At 40.4% G+C, this 24,771-nt stretch overlaps 1 protein-coding gene across 3 annotated transcripts in view; it reads right to left on the minus strand.

Annotated features, from left to right (window-relative positions):
* Positions 1–18,852, minus strand: part of SECISBP2L (SECIS binding protein 2 like) — a 55,110-nt gene extending 36,258 nt beyond the window's left edge. The window contains exons 1-4 of one of the 3 annotated variants that reach the window (XM_048866317.2): positions 18,465–18,852; positions 5,379–5,557; positions 3,241–3,565; positions 1,970–2,105 (exon numbers count right to left, since the gene is read on the minus strand). In XM_048866317.2, the coding sequence (XP_048722274.1) occupies positions 1,970–2,105; positions 3,241–3,565; positions 5,379–5,557; positions 18,465–18,551 (727 nt within the window). In that variant the 5' untranslated portion in view covers positions 18,552–18,852. Of the gene's footprint in view, positions 1–1,969; positions 2,106–3,240; positions 3,566–5,378; positions 5,558–14,625; positions 14,701–17,767; positions 17,862–18,464 lie in introns of those variants that run through there. The other 2 variants (XM_048866319.2, XM_048866318.2) reach the window with 2 other exon arrangements.
* Positions 18,853–24,771: the final 5,919 nt, after the last annotated feature.

Raw genomic sequence — 24,771 nt, forward strand, 5'->3', positions numbered from 1 at the left:
CAGGTTTTGTTGCCAACAACAAGAGTCTTCAAAACAAGGGAATTAGGTAACAGCATGTAGGTTGTCAAGCCAAAATTCTCATTAAGTTGCATTCTGGGTCTCTAAATATTCATACAGCAGGATTCTTGCAATTATTGCTTTAAATGCAGACATGGAACAGGCAACCACAGTGAAGAAAAACATTCCAGAAGATACATAAAGCTGAATTTATGAAGAAACCCTTGCAATAATTTTTTTTACTATATCAAATCCAATGTACTGTGTGGTTTTTAGAACTGCTCTTATATCTAGTCTCAAAAAAACAACAAAAAAGTAGTTTTGCAGACCACTCTTGGAAGAGATTTATCCTTCTCCCAGCCCAGTGAATTTTATTACTCCTGAAAAGTTCCAGATTGATGGCACTAGAAGTTTGCCAAAGAACAGATAGAGCGAAGACAATTAATATTAGTCCAATGGCGGTACCTGCCGCAATTGCCAACAAGAGTTCTAATTCGCATGGAAGTGTGATAACCATTAGAAAGCACACAGATTACCATTCATTTCATGTAGGCCTCAGGCAGCCAGATACTAAGACTTTTGCAAAAGAAATTTTTTTAAAGGTAGGTAATTTTTTTAACTTGATGTTAACTGTTTTCCTTCAAAACAGCCATGGAAAGGAAGATTATATGAAGTATTAGATAAAACGATAGGCTCCAGTTTTAACACATGCCTCCCAAATCTTACCAAAGTTTAAGCTTACTGTCATGCAATTAACAGTTCTTGTTTAGAACTACTTCTCTGCAGCAAGTGGCGTTAAACCTTCAATACTGAGGTTTTTATCTGGTTAAGTCATATAATTGAGCCCTACTGACTCACTACATGCTATAGAATGTTTATAGATTCAAGATTTCAAAAACTTTCTGACAATCAGCCTCCACCAAAAATATATCAGGAGCCCAATGATCAGTCCTGCCACAAGTCTCACACTCACACCACCTACCTTTCTAGCTATTTGGAAAGTCCATTTCATTGTTTACAAGGGTTTTCCCCAACCCCCACCCAAAAATTTACCAATATTTCTATAACCATGACTCTTACCTTAAACTAAAAGTAAAATCAGTGTCTGCACCCTACCATTCATTAGCAGCCTTACAACGAATTAAATGCACACAGTGGAGAAGTTTGAGTGAGCAGGTGAGAAATAAGGGGAAATTTTCTGTTCATAAAAAACAAAAACTGCAGTTTCAAGCTTCAGGAAGGTTTTCTAAAGAGTGTTTACAAACATCTTTTTCTCACAAGTCCTGACAGTGTCTTTTCAACTCCAAGTGTTAACACCATAGGCTTCAGCTAATAAATACTGCTAGCTGGAGTCTCCATATCAACTCAACTCAGCAAAACTTAGTCCTAGAGAAACCACCTGTCAGTCTGTAAATTGAGATTCCATGAGTGGGGACTTCAAAGTCTGCAGAGCCAGCGGCCTTGATCATCTAAAGGTTTTGGGTGCTCTCTCACACCTCTGATGCCTTCAGATAATCATAATTTGTTCTACTGGGATCACAACTGCCACTGATGGCAGTCATTTTGGGGATGAAATGTGACAGCAGCTCAAAGACAATAAAACTACAGTTTAGGACAGGAAGCAAACCATACCATACAATTTAAAGTTACTAGAGAAATTAGGTAGGAAGATAAGATTCCAAGTCAAAGTCAGTCAGGCCACTAGTGGTGCAATCCATCATTTCTTTCCCAAAGCGGGTTAAGGAGCCTTTAATAATTAGGAGTAGTCATACGTCTCCAGCAACATTCCTATGATGTGGCACTGATTAGTTGGCATTCTTTGCTCTCTCAGAACTTAATGAGTCAACCGCATGTTTTCTACAGCACTTCTTTGGTTCTTGAAGTTCTCCATTAGATATCTTGTGGGTCCAACCCTCCTTAACTTACAGCTGCAGTTCCAGTTCGTTAGACACAAAAAAAGACAACATCTTACCTGTTTGCTGAGATGCATCAACCAACAGCACAATTTTTGATCTGTTCTCAGGGCCTGATGCACTGGTCTCTTTTTGGATAGCTACACTTTTCACTGGAGCCCTTTTGCTTTTTATGTGCGTCTGTAACTGTAATTGCTGTTTTAAAAGATCAAATATATACATGAGACATATTACTTAAATATGACAGTTAAAAATTGTTTGGTTAGTGCTATTACAATTTTTAGGAAGTTCTAACAGATTCTTTATAGAAATTACCTGTTTGAAACAAGAGATTATGAGTAATGTTCTCCAGTAGTTCACAAGGTTGATACTATTTTGGATCACATTCTAGCATCTATCAGTTTGAAGAAGTTCTCAATATCTTCCATGCAGCTTAGTTTAAGGAACTACAAATACTATATTATACTGTAAGCCAACAAGTTTTGGAGACTATTACCTAAGCAGCTAATGCTAGACAACTACTGGGGAGCAAGAGAGGAGAGTTTTGTTGCAGTTTAATATAATTAATGTATTTCTACAAAAGCAAAAGGACTAAGCTAAAAGACGCTCTGTTTGTGAAGTACAACATATTAATGGACTTCTTCTACTTCAATATAACCAGTGCTTCTTAGGACATATATGTACCTAAAACGTGTTCCAATAAAGCCCTCAGAAATGCTGTTGGATGTAAGCAGCCTAGTGCATGTGGCATGATAAATCACCTACTACAGTGGTTTTCAATCTGTGGTCTGCAGACAATGTCTAAGATTTCCCAAGGGGTCCACACCTCCATCTGAAACTTTTTAGGGGTCCGCAAATGAAACAAAGTTTGAAAACCACCAACCTACTGTTTTAAAATTACTTATGCAATATTCAAGAGCCAGAGAGAAAAAAAATCCTCCGTGGTAGTCAACAACATCCAATGAAGCAGCTGTTGGCCGTATACGACCCTCAAACAACCTGTCTCCCAGCTCCCTAAAGCCAACAGCATCACCCCTCAGATAGTATATCTAGTTTCTTACAGTACAACAGTCACAATAGGATGATCTTGTTAAGTCCTTTGAAATACTAATTGTGTAAAATTAAAGCATCACTGTTATACTTTATAACTATATAAAGTTACACTGCTACAGAAGAAACCAAGGGTAGAGAAAATTATTATACATACTTGTCCTATGCTGTTGAACAAAAATATATAGGACGAAAAAGCAGTTCATTTTTTGTGCCAAGACGTTTTCACATGATTCTATTATTTGCTCTGTTAATTAGGGCTCAAAAATAACACGCTTACCTTTTGCGCAGCTGGTCCCCTGTTACTGCTTTTGCTTCGCTGTCTGGATAACGGAAAGACTTGGCCTGGCTGGTTTGGGCGATCAGCGCATTCTGTTGTAACTGTACTTACAGCACTTGCTGTCTGGAAGGGTGCAGAGTAGGGTGCAGGAAAAGGATGATAGAAACCCATGACTTGTGCACATGGTGCTGGCATAAACTGGTAATACGTATACTCTGTAGAGACTGGTGGTTGAGCAGATATAATAGGATATGCAAGGTATGGTCCTGTGGGGCTTGGGTTTGGCTGCTGCCATCTGATGTCATTATTATATAATGGAAATTGTCTGTAAAACCAAAAGGGAAAGAATAAAATTGCTGAATAGTTACATATAATTGGTGTGAGTTTACTAGTAACTTAGTCCTTTATTCTGAAAAAGAAATTAGTGCAAACTGTTTCATGAACTCTTAGCTTTTAATAGCTTAACTCAAATGCTTAACTGTTAAAAATTCCTAGTGTGCAATATATATTTTGAAAGCATGACTGAAATAATGTAATTCCAACTGCATTCAAGGACTCTGTACAAAATACACAAGATACAGTGGTAAACAAAACTGTTCAACCTAAAGATCTAAATTTTTATGAAGCAAAAGAATGTTAACATTATACTAAGCAATAAAAAAAAAATAGGCCAGAAGAAACTAATCTTATGACAAAATAATTGTCAAGAAAAAAATTTTCACCACAACACAGAAAGCTGTTTATAACAAACTTTCAAATTAGAGGCATGTATATATATTTATAGTTTGTTTATACTGTAGTTCAAATTATTTCAACACATCAGAAAATGAAAATGGATTAAATACTTGGAGACACACCAGATAAATGTACAGATAGATATGGTAGCAATAGTTTAGTCTTACGTTCACCTACTTATCCAGGACAAATAATGTTTTGATAGACATGGGAAAACAAGCCATCAGCTCACATTTTATCCCAGGCTCCTAGGTTCCCTAATGCAGCCTTTGAGAGCGCACATGAAGACAGACACCTACGACTCAAGTAAGTTCTCTGCTCCTTGAAGCACTGAGAGCAAGTGCAGTGCAGTGCAATGGTCTCCCCCCCCCCCCCCCATCCCAAACTCTACTGCCGAGTACAACCAAAATAGCCCCACAGGAACTCTGAGCCCAATTCCTCTCCTCTCCCTAGGACTAGGGAGATCACTGTGTAGGGAAGGCTGTAGATATGTGTTAGAAAGAAGAGGGGAAGATAAGGGTAAAAATTCATGACAATTGTACAAATCTGCACAAGCCAGTTCCTAGGAGAGGGACAGTGGTGTTGAGCCCTGCTGTGGGACTGGTATCCCATGGGTCCCGCTACCATAACAGCAAGAGTGGGATTAAAAAAAGTCCCTACTGTTAAGTATTTTTAGCAATTTATACACTGTAGCATTTTAAGGTGCCATATAGACACTGACTAAGCCTTGTAACATTCCTATGAAGTAGGAAAGCATTACTCCCATCCTACATAGGAACACAAATATGGAGAGGATAAAGGTCTTCATGGCTAAAAAACTAGCGAATGGCAGAGCTGGGACTAGAATAAGGGGCTTCCAGTTTCTAATCCCTTCCCATGCTCAGTTTAATGCATCATGCAGTCTTGCACATGCACTGTGCAAATAAAGTTAGTTATGGGAAGGCCTCAGACTGCTAACAGCATACTGTTCTACCATTCAGGGATCCAAGTTAGACCCTTTCTCTTAGTACCTTGTTTTAGAGGTGGCAGGGTACAATTCAGAGACTCGTTTGACTGGCTCTGGAAGGTTTAAGAGTGGAGCAGATGGTTTCAAGAAGGATCTGTGGTCAGTCCTCTGACCAAGGCAAGAAAGAACGAACAAGAAATCTAAGAATGGAGGGGATTAAAGGAGAAAAATGGGGAGAACATTATCCAGGGTCATAGAAATTCTATCCTCACCCAGGAGGGGTCAGAAGAGTAACTAAATGCAGCAAGGAAGTTCTCAGGCTTACCAATAATTCTATGAAATCAATGTTTATATAGACACTTTCTTGATTCCAGGCACATCTTTGATGGAAGGGAAATTCAAATTCTTATTTAAAAGTCAGTGCTATTTTCCATATAGGATCACAACCACAAATTACCTGTTGGCCTGGTTTTCCTGTACAAATGGGTAGCAAGTAATCAGGTAGCTGGGAATAGGAGTTGGTTCCACTCCGTTAACACCTCCACCGTCATTAGGGAGAGCCATAGATATCATAAGTGTATCAGGACCCTTCTTCTGAGGAATAAATGGTTCTACTTCAGCTGACAGTTTAACATTCTTAAGAAAGGAAAAAAACATTAATAGAGTCAGTGGTTAAACAAGAAGTTAACGACTGGTAGCAGTTATCCTGCAAATCATTAACAGATTCTCTTTACTTAGGGCATTTGACACATTTAAGATTTTAAAATCATATAAGGAACTGCCCATTTAAACTCTTAAGTAATGACCAAGCTATTTACACTGGGAAAATGCATTTTAAAAAGTACTAGCAGTCCTAAGGCTGTTTAAACAATCAGGTGCCTAAGACAGCATTTAGAAGTCCAAAATAAACTGGAAGATCAGTGTAAGAAAAGGTAGCTCAAATAACAAGTTCAGACACGTTTACTAGTTGTAAATATGATGTAAAAAGTAATATGATTTAAATATGTAAAAAGTATGGTCTTTATGAGAAAATCTAGTCTCATCATGACTCCCCTTATATTCTTTTAAGGAAACCATTCAACCAGTAACAAGTAAACACAGGGAAACAGCACTCCTCTTTCTCCTCCGTTGATGCCCTATGGAAAAATCATGGTTGGTTGGTGGGAATGCAACATCCTCTCAAGTGTAATATCACAAACCAAAAGGAATCACCTTCATCCTCTTTTCCATTTCTCTCTTTACTTGTCAGGATTATAACCCAAACATCCATCATGTCCACTAAATAAGGGCATTCTCCTCAAGAGCTTACAATCTTAAAATTCGCAGGGATGCATTGCAATTAACACAAGCACCAATCAGGAAATCAGCCAGCCTGTTGGTACAGGTGGATTTTTGGAATGATTTGAATGAGCTGGAAAACAACTGACAAATGTTGATTGGAAGGATGCAGCAAGCATAGGAGCTGGCATGGAACAACATGCGGCATTTATGCTGGCCTTCACATTTTCAAAGCTCCAGATAAAAATCAATTAATTTTAAAGGACTGGAATTGGAAGCTTGCAGCGGAGGCAATAGTCAGGAGAGAGGGTAGGATGGAGTGTACAAAGACACTAGGTTAGAGATGTAAGTGGGGCACAGTTGTGTAGGCTTTCATAATAATTGCATCTTAACTGAAAGCATCACAGAATATTAGGATTGGAAGAGACCTGAGGAGGTCATCTCGTCCAACCCGCTGCTCAAAGTAGGACCAACACCAACTAAATCATCCCAGCCAGGGGTTTGTTAAGCTGGGCCTTAAAAACCTCCCTAGGTAACCCATTCCAGTGCTTCACCACCCTCCTAGTGAAATAGTGTTTCCTAATATCCAACCTAGACCTCACTCACTGCAACTTGAGACCATTGCTTCTTGTTCTGTCATCTGCCACCACTGAGAACTGCCGAGCTCCACCCTCTTTGGAACCCCACTTCAGGTAGTTCAGGGGTCTCAAACTCAATCTACCTTAGGGTCAGTGAAAGTTCTCAAATCCTCCCAGAGGGCCAATAACAGCACTGAAGATAGTGTTCAGAAAGCAAATGTTTATATTTTTTATTTTGAATTTCTTAGAAATAATAAAACTTTCATACAACTTTAGACAATTCTTCGCCTGCCAGAGAGTTTTTCGTGTTTGCCAGACACCTGGCAACGCTTCAGTTCTGTCAGTTTGTTGATGTTTGGCCTCAGTGACTGAGCAGTTGAAACCTTCAGGATTGTAGCAAGATGTGCATCAGATAGTTGTGTTCTGTATTTTGACTTGTTTATATTCATTCCATGGCTGACTCTCGCTGGCAACTAATGATGCTGCCTCCATGGCTGACGCCGCCCAGCGACTAGTGATGGTCTCTCTGTCCCTCTCCCCCAGCTAATGGGAGATGCGGGGGGTTGTGCCTGCAGCAGGTGCATCCAATGAAGTGAGCTCTAGCTCACGAAAGTTTATGCTCAAATAAATTTGTTAGTCTCTAAGGTGCCACAAGTACTCCTTTTCTTTATTCCATCTGCAATTTTTGTGTTTCAAGAACATTAACAAATTTTGCCATGAAGATTAGATCAAAGTTACCACATAAATAAAAATGAAATTTTGTCATACCGTCTTTTCAAAATCATTTTGAAAGACAAGAGCCCCAAAATGACTAATCTAAAAGGTTTGCTAAACAATTTAGCCCCTTTTACACTGAGCCAAAAATAGATGGGCTGCAATGATTTCACTTTGAGTTGAAAAAAGATCACTTTGCACCCATACTTAATACACTGTCAGAGGCTGCTGAAGTGAGACTGACACCTGTACTCTAGTTATATTCAGGGGCTAGACTCAAATTTGGTTGGTTGTGGAATGTGGATTTCTAAGCCTGCTTTATCCCCAATGCAGACAAGAACTCCAGTGACGCCAACCAAAGGAATTTAATTGGTCTTAATTTCCACTCTTCCAGTAGCTGGCAACCCTGCAACGTAGTGTATCATGTGTAATAAGCAGTGCTCTGTCCCCTGCATTCCACACCTTCTACAGAGTTTTCCAAATGAAATGTGACTAGGACCAAGTGACCACTTGCTGTGGGACAGTTGCAAGGATTAAGTTTTCACATCTTTGTTATTGTATATATTAAATGAAATATTTACCAAAGACAATCCGAAAAGCAAAAGAAGAAACCAATCAGACAAGCAGTATAGATGAAGTTTACTAGTTTAGAAATGAAAGCGATATTAAGAGTACTTAAAAACTAAGGAAAAGTTAAATAATGGAAGCAACAATAAAGTGAAGTGTTGCATCTACCAAACTGCATTTCTGGAGAAACTTCCCTCTCTTCAATCGCTTTGCAATAGAGTTATGCACGGAGAAAGAACTAATGCATCATCCAAGAAGACCTAATCTGCTGTAAAGATAGGTAAACATTAGAAGTTTATGGTTAAGGTGATAGTACGATGGTAGCTCTTGAAGTTTTAGCAGGAAATGCAGGAGGAGGATACAACTGTGACGACGTCAACTACAAAAAAGGAAACCAACTGGAAATGGAAAACCATGTGGTAGTGTTTCAGAACATGACCAGACGACCTACCATCCAGTAACTACTAACAGTTCTCAAAAATGCTTATTACATTATGAAATTTGCCCACTTATAGCACATTAATATATAAAATCTACAACAAGTGATCCACCAAAGTCTGCATCACAGTAGAGCAAGTACCTTTGTGCTAATCAGCTGCACTTTTGGCAACTAAATAATGAACGAGAACCATCTTGAGCAACTTCACTACAACTCACAAAGCTTCATGCAGAGGAAAAATGGTACAGTAGTTAGGTCACTCACATGGGACTTGGGAGACCCAAGTTAAATTTCCTCCCAACTTGAGACTTCCTGTGTGACATTGGGAATGCCAATTAGTCGCCCAGTAGCTCAGTTCCCCATCTATAAAATTGATAACACTTCCCTGCCTCACAGGGGTGTGGTGAGGGTAAATCCATTAAAAATTGTGCTCAGATAACAAATTAAAGGGAGTTATAAGTACCTCAGACAGAGATTCACACAAATCCTTCTATTCTGAATTAATTCTTAGTTTTTATGATAGTCCAAAAGGACCTAATTAATTACCAAGTATTTGCACCATAATAGCTCCAACTCAGGATTTGCCCAAGAACAAAAATAGGAGAAGTGCTCATGAACAAACAGAAGCTCTCTTGGACATAGCAATTTCCGCTCATATACAGCTAACCCATTTCTATAAAGGGTTGTGTAGTCAGGCCAAAGCCATTTAGATATACAAATACGGCATTGTTCATGAATGGCCGAAGAACTTCCAAATGGTTATTCCAGTTCTATTTCTTCCTAGCAATACGAGACAGTTTTGGCCCAGATACTGTGCAACACATGAGCACTGACCAGCACCATAAATAGGCTTTCCAGTTATTTGTCGTCCAGATGGGGAAATACTTCATATCACTAGTGTCATAATGTTAAGATTGCCCTCATGAATTTGCACCACCTTTCTCTGTTTTTAAACAGCCAGGTGCCCTTCTGATCAACCTAATGGCCAACAAAGTGAGACAGGAGAAAGAACTAAGTATTTTGTGAAAGTATCCTAGATAGGAATTCTGGAATGAGTAAGCTTCAGTAATGCAATGCACTTCCAAGAATGCTTTTCAAGCATGGAGAAGATCATATTTTTTAGGACCGTTGGTCACTGCCTATCTCATCTGTACAGCTGTGAGGTGTCTGAAGTCCAATGTCTCATCAGGCTGAGACTGTGTTCCCAACAGGGTTTTAGGGAATGTGTGTAGAAATACAGAGATCATTACTTGATGTCAGGTCACTGTAGAACTCTGTCATAAAAATGACTTCTCTTTACCCTTCCTTCCCCAAACTCCACCACTTTTCATGATTTATTTGATCATGGCATAGTCTTTAAGGTCAAATGTAACAATCAAAAATAGCTGATGAGACCCATCATTGACTAAGGCAGGAGTTTAGGATTTCCTGTAAAGAGGGGCTCTGCATTCTGTAGTTTGTCTCCAATTCACTGAGATTATCTTCACCTGTTAAGGCATCTGTACAATTACTCTGAGTTCATAGATTACAAGGCCAGAAGGGACCTTTGTGATCATCCAATCTGACTTTGTGTATAATACAGGCCACAGAAATCCCCGCAAATAATTCCTAAGACATATCTTTTAGAAAAGCATGCATTTTTTATTTAAAAATGGTCAATGATGGATAATTCACCACAACCCTTGGTAAATTGTTCCAATGGTTAATTAACCTCACTGTCAAAAAATTATGCCTTATTTCCACTCTGAACTTGTCTAGTTTTAACTTCCAGTCACTGGATCATGTTATACCATTTTCTGCTACATTGAAGAGACCATCATTAAATATTTGTTCCTCTTGTAGATACTTATAGACTGTAATAAAAAAAAGAGACGGTTAAGAGTTATCAAGATGAGCATAGGAATGGCCATACTGGGTCAGATCAAAGGTCCATCCAGCCCAGTATCCTGTCTACCGACAATGGCCAATGCCAGGTGCCCCAGAAGGAGTGAACCTAACAGATAATGATCTAGTGCCTTTATTATGGTGTCTTTGAAAAGTGTCCATGCAGCTTGCAGGGATTTCACTCTAGTCACTGTACCTTTTAATTTCTGTTTAACTAACCTCCTCATTTTTGCATAGTTCCCCTTTCTGAAATTAAATGCCACAGTGTTGGGCTGTTGAGGTGTTCTTCCCACCACAGGAATGTTTAATGGTGTTATATTATGGTCACTATTTCCAAGCGGTCCTGTTATAGTTACTTCTTGGACCAGATCCTGCGCTCCACTCAGGACTAGATCGAGAGTTGCCTCTCCCCTTGTGGGTTCCTCTACCAGCTGCTCCAAAAAGCAGTCATTTAAAGTATCGAGAAATTTTGTCTCTGCATTCCATCCTGAGGGGACATGTACCCAGTCAATATGGGGATAACTGAAATCCCCCACTATTATTGAGTTTTTAATTTTGATAGCCTCTCTAATCTCCCTTCGCATTTCATCGTCACTATCACTGTCCTGGTCAGGTGGTTGATAATAAATCCCTACTGTTATATTCTTATTAGCTCTTTGAATCTATCATGTTTTCTAATCCTTTAACCATTCTCATAGCTCTTCTCTGACATCCGGCCCTCAATTTATCAATATCCTTCTTGAATAGGGGGCACCAGAACAGGACACAGTATTTCAGCAGTAGTCATAACAGTGCCAAATACAGAAATAAAATAACCTCTCTACTCCTACTGAAGATTCTGATGTTTATGCATCTCAGGATCGAATCACACTGAGTTCATGTTCAGCTGATTATCCACCATAATCCCTTTTATCTTTTTCAGAGTCATTGCTTCCCAGAATAGAGTCCTCCACCTTGTAAGTAGGGCCTACGTTCTTTGTTCCTAGATGTATATATTTACCCATATTAAAACACATATGGTATGCTTTGGCCCATTTTACCAAGTGATCCAGATTGCTCTGAATCAGCAATCTGTCTTCATTATTTACCTCTTCCCCAATTTTTGTCAAAAGGAAGACCAAATACACAATCTCCTTTCTCTAACAAAATGTCATGATTTTGGGGGGTTCTAGCTGAGGATTTTTAAACCTTTGAGGTTGTCAATACTGTAATACATGTCAATTTTATAGGGAAGAGAGTTTTGCCCTTCATATTGATGTTCAGTTTTAACTTACAAAACGTTATGCAGTCGCTCATTATATATTTCAGTCCAACAATTACAACTCTGCCAAGATGACATATATACTGAAGTGACCCTTTGTTTTCTATATAAGAGCTACTGTAGTCATCAACAGCTGCAAAGACGGAAGATGACACTAGCAGGACCAGACTGGTAAACTTTGTCCTATAGTTATAGCACTGTATGTTTAATCTTAGAAAAGTTTTTGTTCATTGTAACGTAATGGCATTCAATATTACCCATTAAAATAGGATCTCTTGTCTTCTATCTAGGAAAGCAATGTTAGGACTCAGATATTTTTTCACCACCTACAATGTGAGAAAACAGATGCATAGGCTACATTTCAGAAAAACAGAATAAAGCTGATTGTTTTACTATTTAAAGCCTGGAAACAAGAAGTCTAGTTGCAAAACATAGTAGGGCAAAAACATAGATTCTATAATTTTTAAAGCAGTTTTTCCAATTTTGCTCCTGAATCTTGTGTTTCAAATCTTCCATAATAACTTAAATATGCAGACAAGTCACACACTTCATCTATTTTAAGACCAACTTTGCAAACACAGAAACCAGTGTTACTATAATTATTTGACTTCTAAGTGGCATGTATTCAAGGAACAGTAAATATGCAGTCTAACTGGATAACAACAGAAACAGCCCTTGTAATACTGTCTGAAATATAATTATACTCTGACAGATTTAAAATTAAATTTCCAAGATAATACTATCATGCTCAGGTAAACTGGTCTCCATTCAAACATTTATGTTGTGTGAACTTATTTTTCCCCCTACAGATCTTCCACCATCATACATCCTTAAAGGTACTAGGTCCAAAGAAAATACAGTAGAGAGTAATGGTTTATGGCTGCAGAACGAAAATATATTTGAAATTCATATTCAGGTACGAGTTCAAGACTGCCTGTTTTATCACAGCACAAGCTTTACACAAAGTTGAAAGTTTAATTTGCTACCCATTCACTGAGTATTTTAAAACAGGTGAAAATCTAATCTTAATCTGTCATGATTTTGCAGTTGGTATGCTTTGGTTGGAAAGATTTTCTTTAGTTGACATGATAATCCCCACCTCGTTTATGATGAAAGCCAGTTATATATGCAATAATGGCAAGATAGCATTAAGGCTGAGATGCTACATATTTCTTTGAGACACACACAGTAGCTGAGGTAATGTCTTTTATTGGACCAACTTCTCAGATACTCTGATTCCTTCTCCAGACCTGAAGAAGAGGCCTGTGGGGCTTGAAAGCTTGTCTCTCTCACCAACAGAATTTGGTCTAACAACAGATATTACCTCACCCAACTTGTCTCTTGAAAATAAGAATCATACTATTTTGCAGGAGGATTATTTTAAAGGGACACTCAATTTAAAATTCATATTTTAGTTAGGATCCATACATGAACAAAACAAAAAATCTGAATACTTAGATTACCATAATCGAAAGATCAGAGGAACACATTTGTGTTTTTCAAGTGTGATTACTTTATACTAAGTGTAGCCCAGTCAATTTCTCCTCAGCTGTGTGGGTCTTCCAAAGATCAACACAGAGAAAAAGAAAATGTAATTACCCAAGACACTCAGATTCATACACTGATAAGGCCCTTTGTTTTCAGTATTTAGTGAAAAATTCCCAGGTTTAAAAAAAGCTATAATTTGTTTTTTTAATTGATTTTTACCAAAATTTTGGGCCATTCAGGTACATGAAAATACTGATTATGTTAAGAAAAATTCAATACATTACATTAAGTAGATGTGTTGATGTTAATAATGTTATTCTAAGAGCACAAAGAAGAGGCTGTCTGTTAAAGTAAGGCAATGTAGAGGAAGACAGATACACATGAATGTGTGTGTGTGCGTGCACGTATCTATGTACATTCTGTTAATGTACGGTTCATTAATAAACCGCAACATTTAACTACTTTATCTTTTAGTACTCTTACCTTTCTCTATTTGTTGCTCTTTTTCTGTCCTCCCAACTCTCAGCATTAACTCTGGTATTACTCAGAAAATTGTGAAATTAATTTTTTGCACTGATTTTCACTTAATTTTAAATTTCTGTAAACAACACTGATAAATTCCTGAGAAAATTAAAAAAACAAAACAAAATAAAACTGAAAGCAAAGGGACTTATACATTAGGAAAGGTAATGTAACATAGCAGTTAGAGGAAGGAATGGGAAATCAGGACTGGTTTCTTTTCCAAGCTTTCATTGACTTGGAGAGTGACCTTGGGGAAGTCACAACTTCTATGTGCCTCAGGTCTACTCACCAGTAAAATGAGCATACATACATATATGCACATACACACCCCTCAAATGCATATTGTAAACTTTAATATTTATAAAAGTGCTTTGAGATTTTTGCAGGAAGGCATTAGTACAAAGCATGACATGAGTGGGACTTTTCCCATTGGTCAACAATAAATCTGTCTAATAGCCACTAGAAGACTTACGGACATGCATATCTATTGTTGCAAAACAATTCTGACTCTTTTTTAAACACACTGAAGACCTTGTTCTGGTTATAGTTCAATCATATGAAAATAAGAATCCTTACACAAAACATCCTTCTGGCAAGGACAGCTTTGTATTATCCTTAAGTGACTTCAAAGTTTAAGAAGAGAGAGTGTGTGTAACTTGGAGTTTAGCCTAACTCTTCTTTTTCCACTATAATAGACAAATCTCTCAATGTTCATATCCTCAAAAGAGAAATACAACTGGAAAAATTGGACAAAACAAAAACAGCACACCTACATCCAAATTACTTGGGTAATAAGCACTCAGCACCATAATAAAACCATAACTACACCTCTACCCCGATATAATGTGGTCCAATATAACATGAATTTGGATATAACGCAGTAAAGCAGCGCTCCAGGGATGCTTCGTGTTATCGCAAGCAGTTCCTCTGCACACACCCCCACTTGCTGTGCCTCTCCCCCGCCCCAGCTCACCTCTGCTCCGCCTCCTCCCACGAGCGGGATGAAGAGGAACCGCTCCCTGCCCCAGTTCATCTCCACTCCACCTCCTCCCCTGAGTGCGCCACCGCCGCTCCTCCCGCCCCCTTTCTTCTATGCTTCCCGTGCCAAACAGCTGATTGGGAAGGGGCGAAGGGAGAAGCGGAGCGGCAGCAGCGTGCACAGGGGAGGAGGCAGAGGTGGAGCAGAGGTGAGCTGGGGCAGCAAGCAGTTCCTCTCCCTACCCTGACATAACGCGGTCTCACCTATAAGACGATAAGATTTTTCGGCTCCCGAGGACTGCATTATATCGGGATAGAGGTGTATCTGTTGGCGCTACTTTCCTTGCACTTTGTTCAAGCAGACGACAAACAGGCTGTTTTTAAGTAACAAATACCATAACTCAGGACATGTCCGTGATTGATGTTTTGCAATTCCACTTGATTTCCTAATTATGCTAATAGAGTCCAAGGCCTTGAGCATAGCTCTAAGCAAATAAACACATCCTAATTTTTGAATTTGAAAATAGTATCACCTTATTAAAAAAAACCACAAGTTGTTTCTCTTCTCCTAGTTTCCTACCACCACTCCCTTGCGCAGAAAACCTGCAAACAACTTTGTGTGACCTTGCCTACAGTAGGAAAATAACCCATGGTTGACAACAGACGCCATCCAAACATGCCATTTAACTGCATTTGAACACATTAACTTCTGGCACTGACAGAACCAAACCATTCCAGCACCCATTACAGAAATTGCAACAAATCCCAGGGTAGAATAAGGGGTTTAGAACAAATTTCTGTAACATGTCTCTCTTTATATTAGTAACCCAAACTATTTAACCAGAGTAGAGAGGGGCTCAGATATTACAGTGATACAAACCTAGCTAGAGGGGAGCTAAGGGGAATCCACAGGTGACACTTTGTCACTTTAAATTGTTTTGTTAGTGTAGACAAAAAAATAATACAAGATGTGTGATGGCTCTCTTCCTTTAAGACAGGTTTTTGTCCAAAGAGATGAATTATGTTAATACTGACAATCCCTTTTCACGCCTCATATATTATACATATAACATGCAACAACATTCACTCTTCTGACATAAAATTCGAAAGCGTATGCTCAAATAAATTTTTTGTCAAATAAATTTTTTGTTAGTCTCTAAGGTGCCACAAGTACTCCTTTTCTTCTTCTGACATAGTTATACTCTAAATCACATTAACTGTTCCTATGAGATGAGGAGTTGATTTTATTCTAGTTAGTCCCAAATAAACTGTAATGCTACTTTCTCCCTCCCCCAAAAGATTATTTACCTAACCACTTTCATCTCATGACTGTAGGCTTTTACACTATTTGTCAGTTGTCCAGTGCCACTAAGGAGAAAGGTGCGCAAATCAAAGAATTTCCAAGACCCGCACCAGCACCTTAAAATTGTGATAAAAAACAAACAATTTTACACTGATAAAAGCACATTTTAATGTTTTTATTAAACTTACTGAGTTTGAACCTTAGTTCAGAGTATTCCTATGCAGGTTACTACTGGCTAATCAGAAAGCATGTGAAGCAAGACAGTTACAGTATTTCAGAAAGTTACCTCACAATTATTCACACTAGCATACTATACCATAGTCATGGACCAGGATCCCATTGTTCTAAGCACTGTACAAACAGGACAAAAAAAAGACAGTTCCTGCCCCAAAGCTCTCAATTGTGCTTCTTCTGATATGAAAGGGGCTACATAAAAAGGGTATAACCATTACTGAGAGCTTCACTACTTAATGGGGTGAATAACCATAGTGATTTTTAGCCCTCTCATGAGCCAGGAAAAAATGCTTAGGGTGTGTGAAGTCATCCGTGATTAAGAGTTCTAGCAACAAACTTCACAATAGTACCACAATACTAATAAAAGTGAACAAAAGACATATATGAAATAATTAACAAGAAGCATAGAAAAAAGTTCCCAATTTGGCAGAATAGTCTAATTTAATTTTAGTAAAAAAAAAAAAAAAAAGTTGTTCTATTTCTGTACACGGAGTCATCTTTTCATCCTTTCTCCATAACTATCTGATTGCTTGAAGTTATTACTCATCATAACACACAGACTGCTGGTGAAGATAGACATTGTTTACTAACTCATCCTTAAAATCTATACACAAAATGCAACAATTATTCTTACAAAAATAACTCTTTGTTCAATGTCTACTGTATTACTGAAGTTTAGAATTAAGTCAATTGAGAGGATAACCCCAGAATTTCTGAAGATTTTTCAAAACTGAAAGTCATAACTGGACTATATTTGAATTCCTGCGATTAGGGACTTTCAACACACATTTCCTTGAAGAGCAGCTTAGTAATAATAGAGATCTTATTAGCAAAAAGAAAAGTAGTAGTTGTGGCACCTTAGAGACTTCGAAAGCTTGTGCTCAAATAAATTTGTAAGTCTCTAAGGTGCCACAACTACTACTTTTCTTTTTGTGAATACAGACTAACACGGCTGTTACTCTGAAAAGAAATCTTATTAAGTTTCACATAGAGGAACTCTTTAATTTTGGATTTTTTAAATCATCATCTTCTTGTGATGAAGAATTTTACTGTGTTCACATCAATAAAACGTTAAACAATTGTGATTGAGTGAGATTTTAAAGGCTCCTTCATTCATGTCCACAACAACTTGAAAAGACCCTGAAAAAGTAAATTGATTATTTGGTGGCCCTCCAGTTAAACACATGAAGGGGGGGAGGAGGAAGGACTAAAATTGTTCCAGGTGCTATCTAAACCTTTTATCTGCTACAAACTAAGGACAGGCAGGGCTAGATTGTGCCCTGAATGTCAGAAACTTACATCTACCCCCTTAACAAACAATGATTTTAACAAATCTACATGTTTCATACACTAGGGAAATGACACATTATTCGTTTTGAGGATGTTTTTAAAAGTCTCTCCTGCTGATTTTGCATATGTCAGATGAAATCTCATTTACTCCAATTGTCCCAGCAACTTGAAACACGCCAGGTAGAAGAGCAGAAAGGCGTATCACAACATCTTAGATACAAAATTATGAAAATGACAAACAACAACATCGACTTGCACAAACTTCAAGTTAATACAGGAAGTGGGTAAAAAGGAATGAGGTCAGACCTACTGTATTTCAGCTGCTATTTTAACGTGCCCCCACACACTTCACAAGACCCTCTCCAGCCCAACAGAGGGAAAGATGGCTGGGGGGACGGGGGCTAGGCGTGTGTTGTCACCCCCACTCCAGGATCCCTGTTTAGGAGTGAAACGTACCCCCAAACAAACATGAAAAGATCGAGTTTTCTCTTCCGTCAACAGCAGCTGGTCCAATAAAGGACATTCCCCGCCTCGGCTCGCTCTAGTTTTCTGGATAACTTTTCAAGACTAAAGCCCAGTTTGAGATTGTTTGGGGGGGGGGGGGGGAGGAAGGGAGGGAGGGAGAGAAAATAGCTTTTACACCCGCCCTCCCCAATGCCCATACACACAAACACACCCCTGTTACAGATCTTCTCCTGAGCCCCCCAGGAACCCAGCTGCTTGGAGTGCAGGCCCGAGGGCTGCAGCCGGTGCCCACCAACCCCCCTCAGCTGAGCAGCTCCACTGCCCCCTCCCCCGCCTCCGATTTACAGCTCTGTCTCCCGGCTGCCGCAAATCCCCGATACCCCCCGCCCCCTCTTCGTCCCCGTCTGCCGCTCGCGAGCTCCTCGGCCCCGGCACCCCTCGGCTCGCGCACACCCCTTCAGCCCCCCTCCAACCTCTCTCATTGTTTACAGCGCGCGTGCTCGCCGCCCCGGGCCCGTGCCCGGGCCCAGCCCCGCCCTTACCTTGTCGTCTTTGTCCATGGCTCCTCCAGCTGGGCTGGGGAGACGCGGCGGAGTGTCAGGATCAGCTCCTTTACTGTTACTGAGCATGCGCCAATGCTCTGCGCATGCGTATTAACATCCCCGGAAGCCACAGCCCCTCACTTGCCGTCAGACGCGGCTACCTGTTGAGAACGGGGGTAAACACCAGGCCGCCGCAGCAGCCCGCTCCCCGCGGCGGCCGAACGGGATAGTGGGCGAGCGCAGAGGCAGCACTGGGCCGGGGTGTGTCAGCCGGGGGGAGTCAGAGCCGCTTCCTCCGTGGCTGTCCCTTCCCCGCCCGACTCGTGGAGCCGCTCCTGCATATGCCGGAGCCGCGACGACTGATACGGAAAGCGGCTCCAGGCCGCGCTACTGGTGGGCGGCAGCCAGCGGGCGGCATCATCTGGGACGGAAGCTGGGCGGACCCAAGCCGTGCAGAACGCGTTGACTAAGTGGCTTTGCTGGCCGGCGCCTGCTGGAGGCCAAGGGGCCTAGTGGTTAGAGCGCAGGACTGGGCGCCAGGACCCCTTGGCTCACGTGTCAGCTCTGTACGCTACTTACCCATGTGTCGGGGGCTCTGAGGATTGTTTAACTCATTGACGCACTTACCTATTCTAACTGGTGACTGAGTCTAAGTTGTTTCTGTGGTTATTCCCTGTAACATGAAGGCATCAAACCCCTGATCTTGCAAACACTTAAGCAGAGGTTTAATTTTTTGTTTGCAGGATTGGGGCCAAGTTTATAATTTCCTTAAATGAATTATGTTAATAGAGGTACAGGCGCAAAGAAGGGCAGCTTACCTTGTATATCATGGACTGCCCCTGAAACCCCCCCCCCCCCCAAAAAACAAAACAAAAAACCTAGTAAGTGGGAACTGATACTGTAGCTCAAGTCGCATGCAGAAGTAAGCTAGACGTACAAATCTTATTGTAACAGTTCCTGATTGCCTTAACAATAGGGCTTAAATATTTGTGCTTCAGCACTGACAGTACAAGTCTTTACCACTTGAGCTAACAGGCTGAATTTGACAGCTGTGGGCTGTATCACATTCATAAGCTTAGATGAGCTAACTACAATCAGTGGGTTACATTATGCTGACTTTTTAATTTTCCATTTTATCTAATTAACTCAGTCAGTAATACTGGGTGTAGTGACACATTTTACCACCAGCAGGTCTACAAAGCAATCATCCTATCTATAGCACACACTCTTCTCCAGCAGCTTTTGTTGTGGGAAGTTGTCTCTACAGCAATTCCAATGGAGGCATACGCAAAGCAGACTTCAGCGTAGCAGCCCTGTTAGTCTGTATTCGCAAAAAGAAAAGGAGTACTTGTGGCACCTTAGAGACTAAGATGAGTCACGAAAGCTTATGCTCAAATAAATTGGTTAGTCTCTAAGGTGCCACAAGTACTCCTTTTCTTTTTGCAAAGCAGACTGGCACCCTTGAGAAAAGGGATGGTGCAAGGATTTAAGAACAGTGGCAGTGTGAAATTGTGACTAATAGCTTTTTAGTAGGCACTTGGCTTTCATATTAAGAACCTAAACATACAATGCATATAATGGAGGAGTGTGAAAAAGATTATAGAATTACATGGCATAACTCAGGAGATATACCTAAATCTGCCCACTACAGTTCTGCTGTGTGGCTGGGAAAGCTGCAAAGGAAAACTCCACATGCAGGCAGAGTGTAGTTAGGGCTAGGAAAGTCCAGGAGACTGGACTATGGAGTTGTTGCTATGCAGACCCAAAAAGTTAAACTTCCATGAAGGGGACATACAAGAATTGCAGCAGCTATTACAAATATGTATTTGCCTTGGTTACGGCCAGCCGTACCTGGAGATTTTCATATAATGTTGATGGTTTCTAGTATAGCCTATTTCAATATTTCCATGTACTTTTCCTGCCATTCTAATTCTTTGTGACATTAGTTGAGTGGTTTTGCCTCATTTCTCACAGGTTCAGTGTTTAAAATTGTCTGATTCAGATTATAATGGGGTCACTACTATCTGTATCATTCAAAGGCTTTGTGGTATAAGGTACCAAATAACTCAGGTGACTGGCATTCAGGATAAAAGTTTACATCTCTAGTTTACTGCTTAGAAAGTGATTAAAAGTATTATGGCAGTACTCCAATGACCTATTTGAAATGGACTGGGGGGTTATGTATACAGATCTCCACATAAAGAAAGGAAACAAATCTGCACTGTTACAAATTGTCAGGCGAGAGAGTGAAGGCTGAATGTATATTGTGGCCAACTGTCTGCTTATTCACAGGAAATTGGTTTAGGTCACATTTGAGACACAAACTCTTAATTTGGACGCACATAAAAAAGGCTACTGGAGCTGCATAAACTTTGTGGTGTTAAGGGTTGAGTGTAATAGTGATAGAAGCCAAGCTTGATTTTCATTAGTCAATGTCAGTACAGTAATCACTAGTTAATGGAGTGGAAAACTGACATTTTGGTATGGCTTCCTATTTTTGCTACTTTCATGTACAAACCTGGAGATTTCTCAGGTCTTACCACAACACATACAGAGGCCAAGAATTTCAAAAATAGATTCCTACATTCATGCTTTGGCTCCTAAACAAGGTTTAATTTTTTTCTAAAGGGCTGAGCATTCAGCCACAATCATTGAAGTTATGTGTGTGTGTTCAAAAGGTGTGTGTTTTTGCTTTCCTTCAACTATTACTACCTAGGTTATTGTGAAGGTCTATTGTTACAACTGCATAGTTAGGGTTGCATTCTAAAACTGTCTTAATTAGGCAAATTCCATTGTTCTTAAAAGAAAGGGTGGGGTGGCCCATCACTGTGAAAGTTGTGTTAGTTTTTGTGGCCTTTGAATTTTGTATATAGGCTTTGCTCATTTATCTTCATACATTTTTAGTAGGAAAGCTTTGAATTTGGTCTTTGGTGCACTTTTTTTCTCTCCACAGACCTACTTTTAATTATTGAGCACACTCTCTTTAAAGCATTGCCTATCTACACAAAAATTGGTAGAGAGGCAAGTCCTGAGTCAATCTAGGGTGACAGGTAATTTAAAAATAAAGCAAGAACCTTGGCTGCAAGGTTATTTTTGGATTTTATTCATATTTTAAGTCATGTACTAGACACACAAACATGAATGACTGACAGGGTTGCCAGGCTTGGCTTAGTTTTACTCTATTCAAATGCAGGAGAAGAGAGAGAGTTCAGTCTTGTTCCGAAGCATAAGACACCATTCAGATAGGGTTGCCAACTTACTACTTGCACAAAACCAAACACCCTTGCCCTCACAACCTGCCCTGCCCCTTCTGAGCCGCCCCCCCCGCCACCAATTGCTTACTTTCCCTACCTTCACTTGCTCATTTTCACCAGGCTGGCTTGGGGTTGGGGTCTGGGAGGGGGTGAGGGCTTTGGGGTGAGGCGAGAAATGAGGAGTGCAGGGTACGGGATGTGGCTCTGGGCTGAGACAGTGGGTTGGGATGCAAAAGGGGGTGTGGGTTCTGGGATGAGGGGCTTGGGGTGCAGGAGGGGGCTCCGGGCTGGGGGGTTTCAGAGTGTGGGAGCAGGCTCTGGGTTGAGGCAGAGGGTTGGGGCACGGGGGGGGGGTTGAGGGCTCCAGCTGGGGGTGTAGACTCTGGGGTGGGTCTGGGAATGAGGGATTTGGAGTGCAGGAGGATACTCTGGGCAGGGACTGAAGGGTTCAGAGGGATCAGGGTTAGGGTATGGGCGGGTGAGGGCTCTGGCTGAGGATGCAGGCTCTGGGGTGGGGCTGGGGATGAGGGGTTCAGGGTGGGATCAAGGGGTTTGGAGGGCAGGAGGGGGATCAGGGCTGGGGCAAGGGGTTGGGGCACAAGAGGGGGGCAAGGGGAGCTGGCTCTGGGCTGTGCTTACCTCAAGCAGCTCCCAGAAGCAGCGGCACATTCCACCCCCCCCCCCCCAACTCGTGCACAGAGGCGTGGCTGGACAGCTTTGTGCACTGCCCTGTCCGCAGGTGCTGCCCCCGCAGCACCCATTGGCTGCAGTTTCTGGCCAATGGGAGCTGCAGAGCTTGTGCTTGGGGCAGGGGCAAAACAGAGAGCCCCCGGGCTGCCCCTACACCTAGGAGCCGGAGGGGAGACATGCTGCTGCTTCCAGGAGCCAAAGAGAGCCTGCCTTAGCTCCACTGCGCAACCGACTGGACTTTTAATGGCCCAGTCAGCAGTGCTGACTGGAGCCACCAGGGTCCCTTTTTGACCAGGCGTTCTGGTCGAAAACCAGACACCTGGCAACCGTACATTCAGACCATACCTTGGACAAGATGGGACCCTGCCCTCTATTTTCTAATTGAAGCTAGCAAATCCTGAGCTATGTTTCAAGTTTGAGCCACCAAAAGAAGTTATAAAAAACAGCAAAGCGTGCACTTGGCAATATAACCAAGCATATGAATAAAATATGAACCAAATGATATATTAAAATAAATGTGGAATCTGATCCTTTATCTATTGTTGGTTAGCTTTAAATTACTTTAATTACTCTATTTTTACATTCACAATATATTGTTTGGTTTATTTTAATTATTTCATTTTAATTAATATATTTTGCACATTTATTTGTTTTGGAATCTGATTATTTTAGTTTGCTGTTAATGTAATATGAGCAATAATATACAAACCAAATGTGTACTGTATTTTTCAAATGGATGATCACTATGACAAGGTGATCTGAAAAACAAACATTGTTATATTGATGTAAGTTTTCTTTTTTGTTAAGTTTATTCAAAAATAAACTTTTTATAATTTCTCTTGTCCTGTTCACTAACTGTATGCCTCAACCAGGGGAACAACCGCTCAGGTCCTTGGGGATCTCCAACCATCCAGGTTTTTGTTCCAACTAGCAAATAATTGTTTTTATTAAAATCCACTGGTTTGAATTGCATATAGAATTCTCACTTGCCCTAGTTTTTAGTATGAATTAGGATATTTAAGAGGTTTCATATGCAATATTAAGCAGTGTACATTTTAAAACAAACTATTAAATGCTGGTTGGATTAAAAGCCTGGACTATGGGATGTCCCTGAAGAACAAAGATGAGAATCTTGGTCTTAAGCAATGACCTAAAATGCAACCTGGAAAGTCTCACTCTTTGGCCTTGAATCTCACTCTTCGGAGCTGTACATCTCACTCTTAAGGACAGCCAACCCTTTGCAGGTGCTACATTTTTCATCAGATTTCATCCAGTAACAGAGAAAGGTGCAACATGCAGCTGTTAAAGATTTATGTGCAGCTGCAGATGGATAGTTTATCCATCCCCAGCTGCACTCTCCCCCTCCCCCAGGCTACATGTGTGAAGAAAAAGCAAAACCACAGTCAGATGCCTTGTATTTCCTTTGCCCTTAAAATCCTCTTCTCCTGTCCCTAACTTAAATGATATTTGTAAAAGAGTTTAAGAAAACATGCTAAAGTAAAAAGTTTTGCATTGTATTGTAAGCAGGCAGATTTGGCAAAGAAAGCTAACAATTCTGTACAAGTGACTACAGCAGCTTTCTTATGTAGTGTTGACAATACTAAGACATTCCATGGAACTACAGAGCACTGGACTCCTCCCACTACAGTCACCAAAGCAACCATAAGGCTAAATCCTATTGAAAAGTGATAGGTCTTGCATTGTGTCTGAAGACCCACAAACTTGAGCTCTTTTGGTCTAATGCAAGATATCAACAGTGCCTTCCACCAAGCCACCTGATTGCTGAGCCCAGTCGACTCTAGCATCTCAACCCATTGCAGACAATGATTGCTAGTAACAGCTTTCCCTGACCAAGTGCTAAAAATGGTACAGGTAGTGTAGATGAAATCAACATGGGCCTACTCACAGGGCATAAAGTTAAGCATGTGCATCAGTCTTTGCAGCATTAGGAGCTAACAGTTGATAATTTGCTGAGTGTGACTATGAGATGGAGCTATAAAAGTTCACTTTCAAGAATTTGTTTAATATGAACATTTCATTCACCTTATATTTTTGTAGCAAAGAAATTAGGCTAGAAAAAAAAAGTATAGTTTGGTTAATTACCACTTAAACTTGTAGCAAAATGTCAACACTCCCAGCTGAGGCATGCTAATTGAAAAAAATAATTCTGAGTGATAAAGAGATCAATTACCTACCCTAGAGAAAAAAGGTGTGTTAAGCTTTACTCAATCCTCAAGTACCCCCAATCAAAAGTATTTTTACATTTACTAATAAAAACCAGGCAGATCTGAATCTGAGAACTGCATGTGAGAAATGAGTGGTATATTTAATGAACAAACAGCAAGCCTCCATCATAATTTCAA

Source organism: Caretta caretta, chromosome 10 (assembly GCF_965140235.1).
Source record: "Caretta caretta isolate rCarCar2 chromosome 10, rCarCar1.hap1, whole genome shotgun sequence".
Lineage (NCBI taxonomy): Eukaryota > Metazoa > Chordata > Testudines > Cheloniidae > Caretta > Caretta caretta.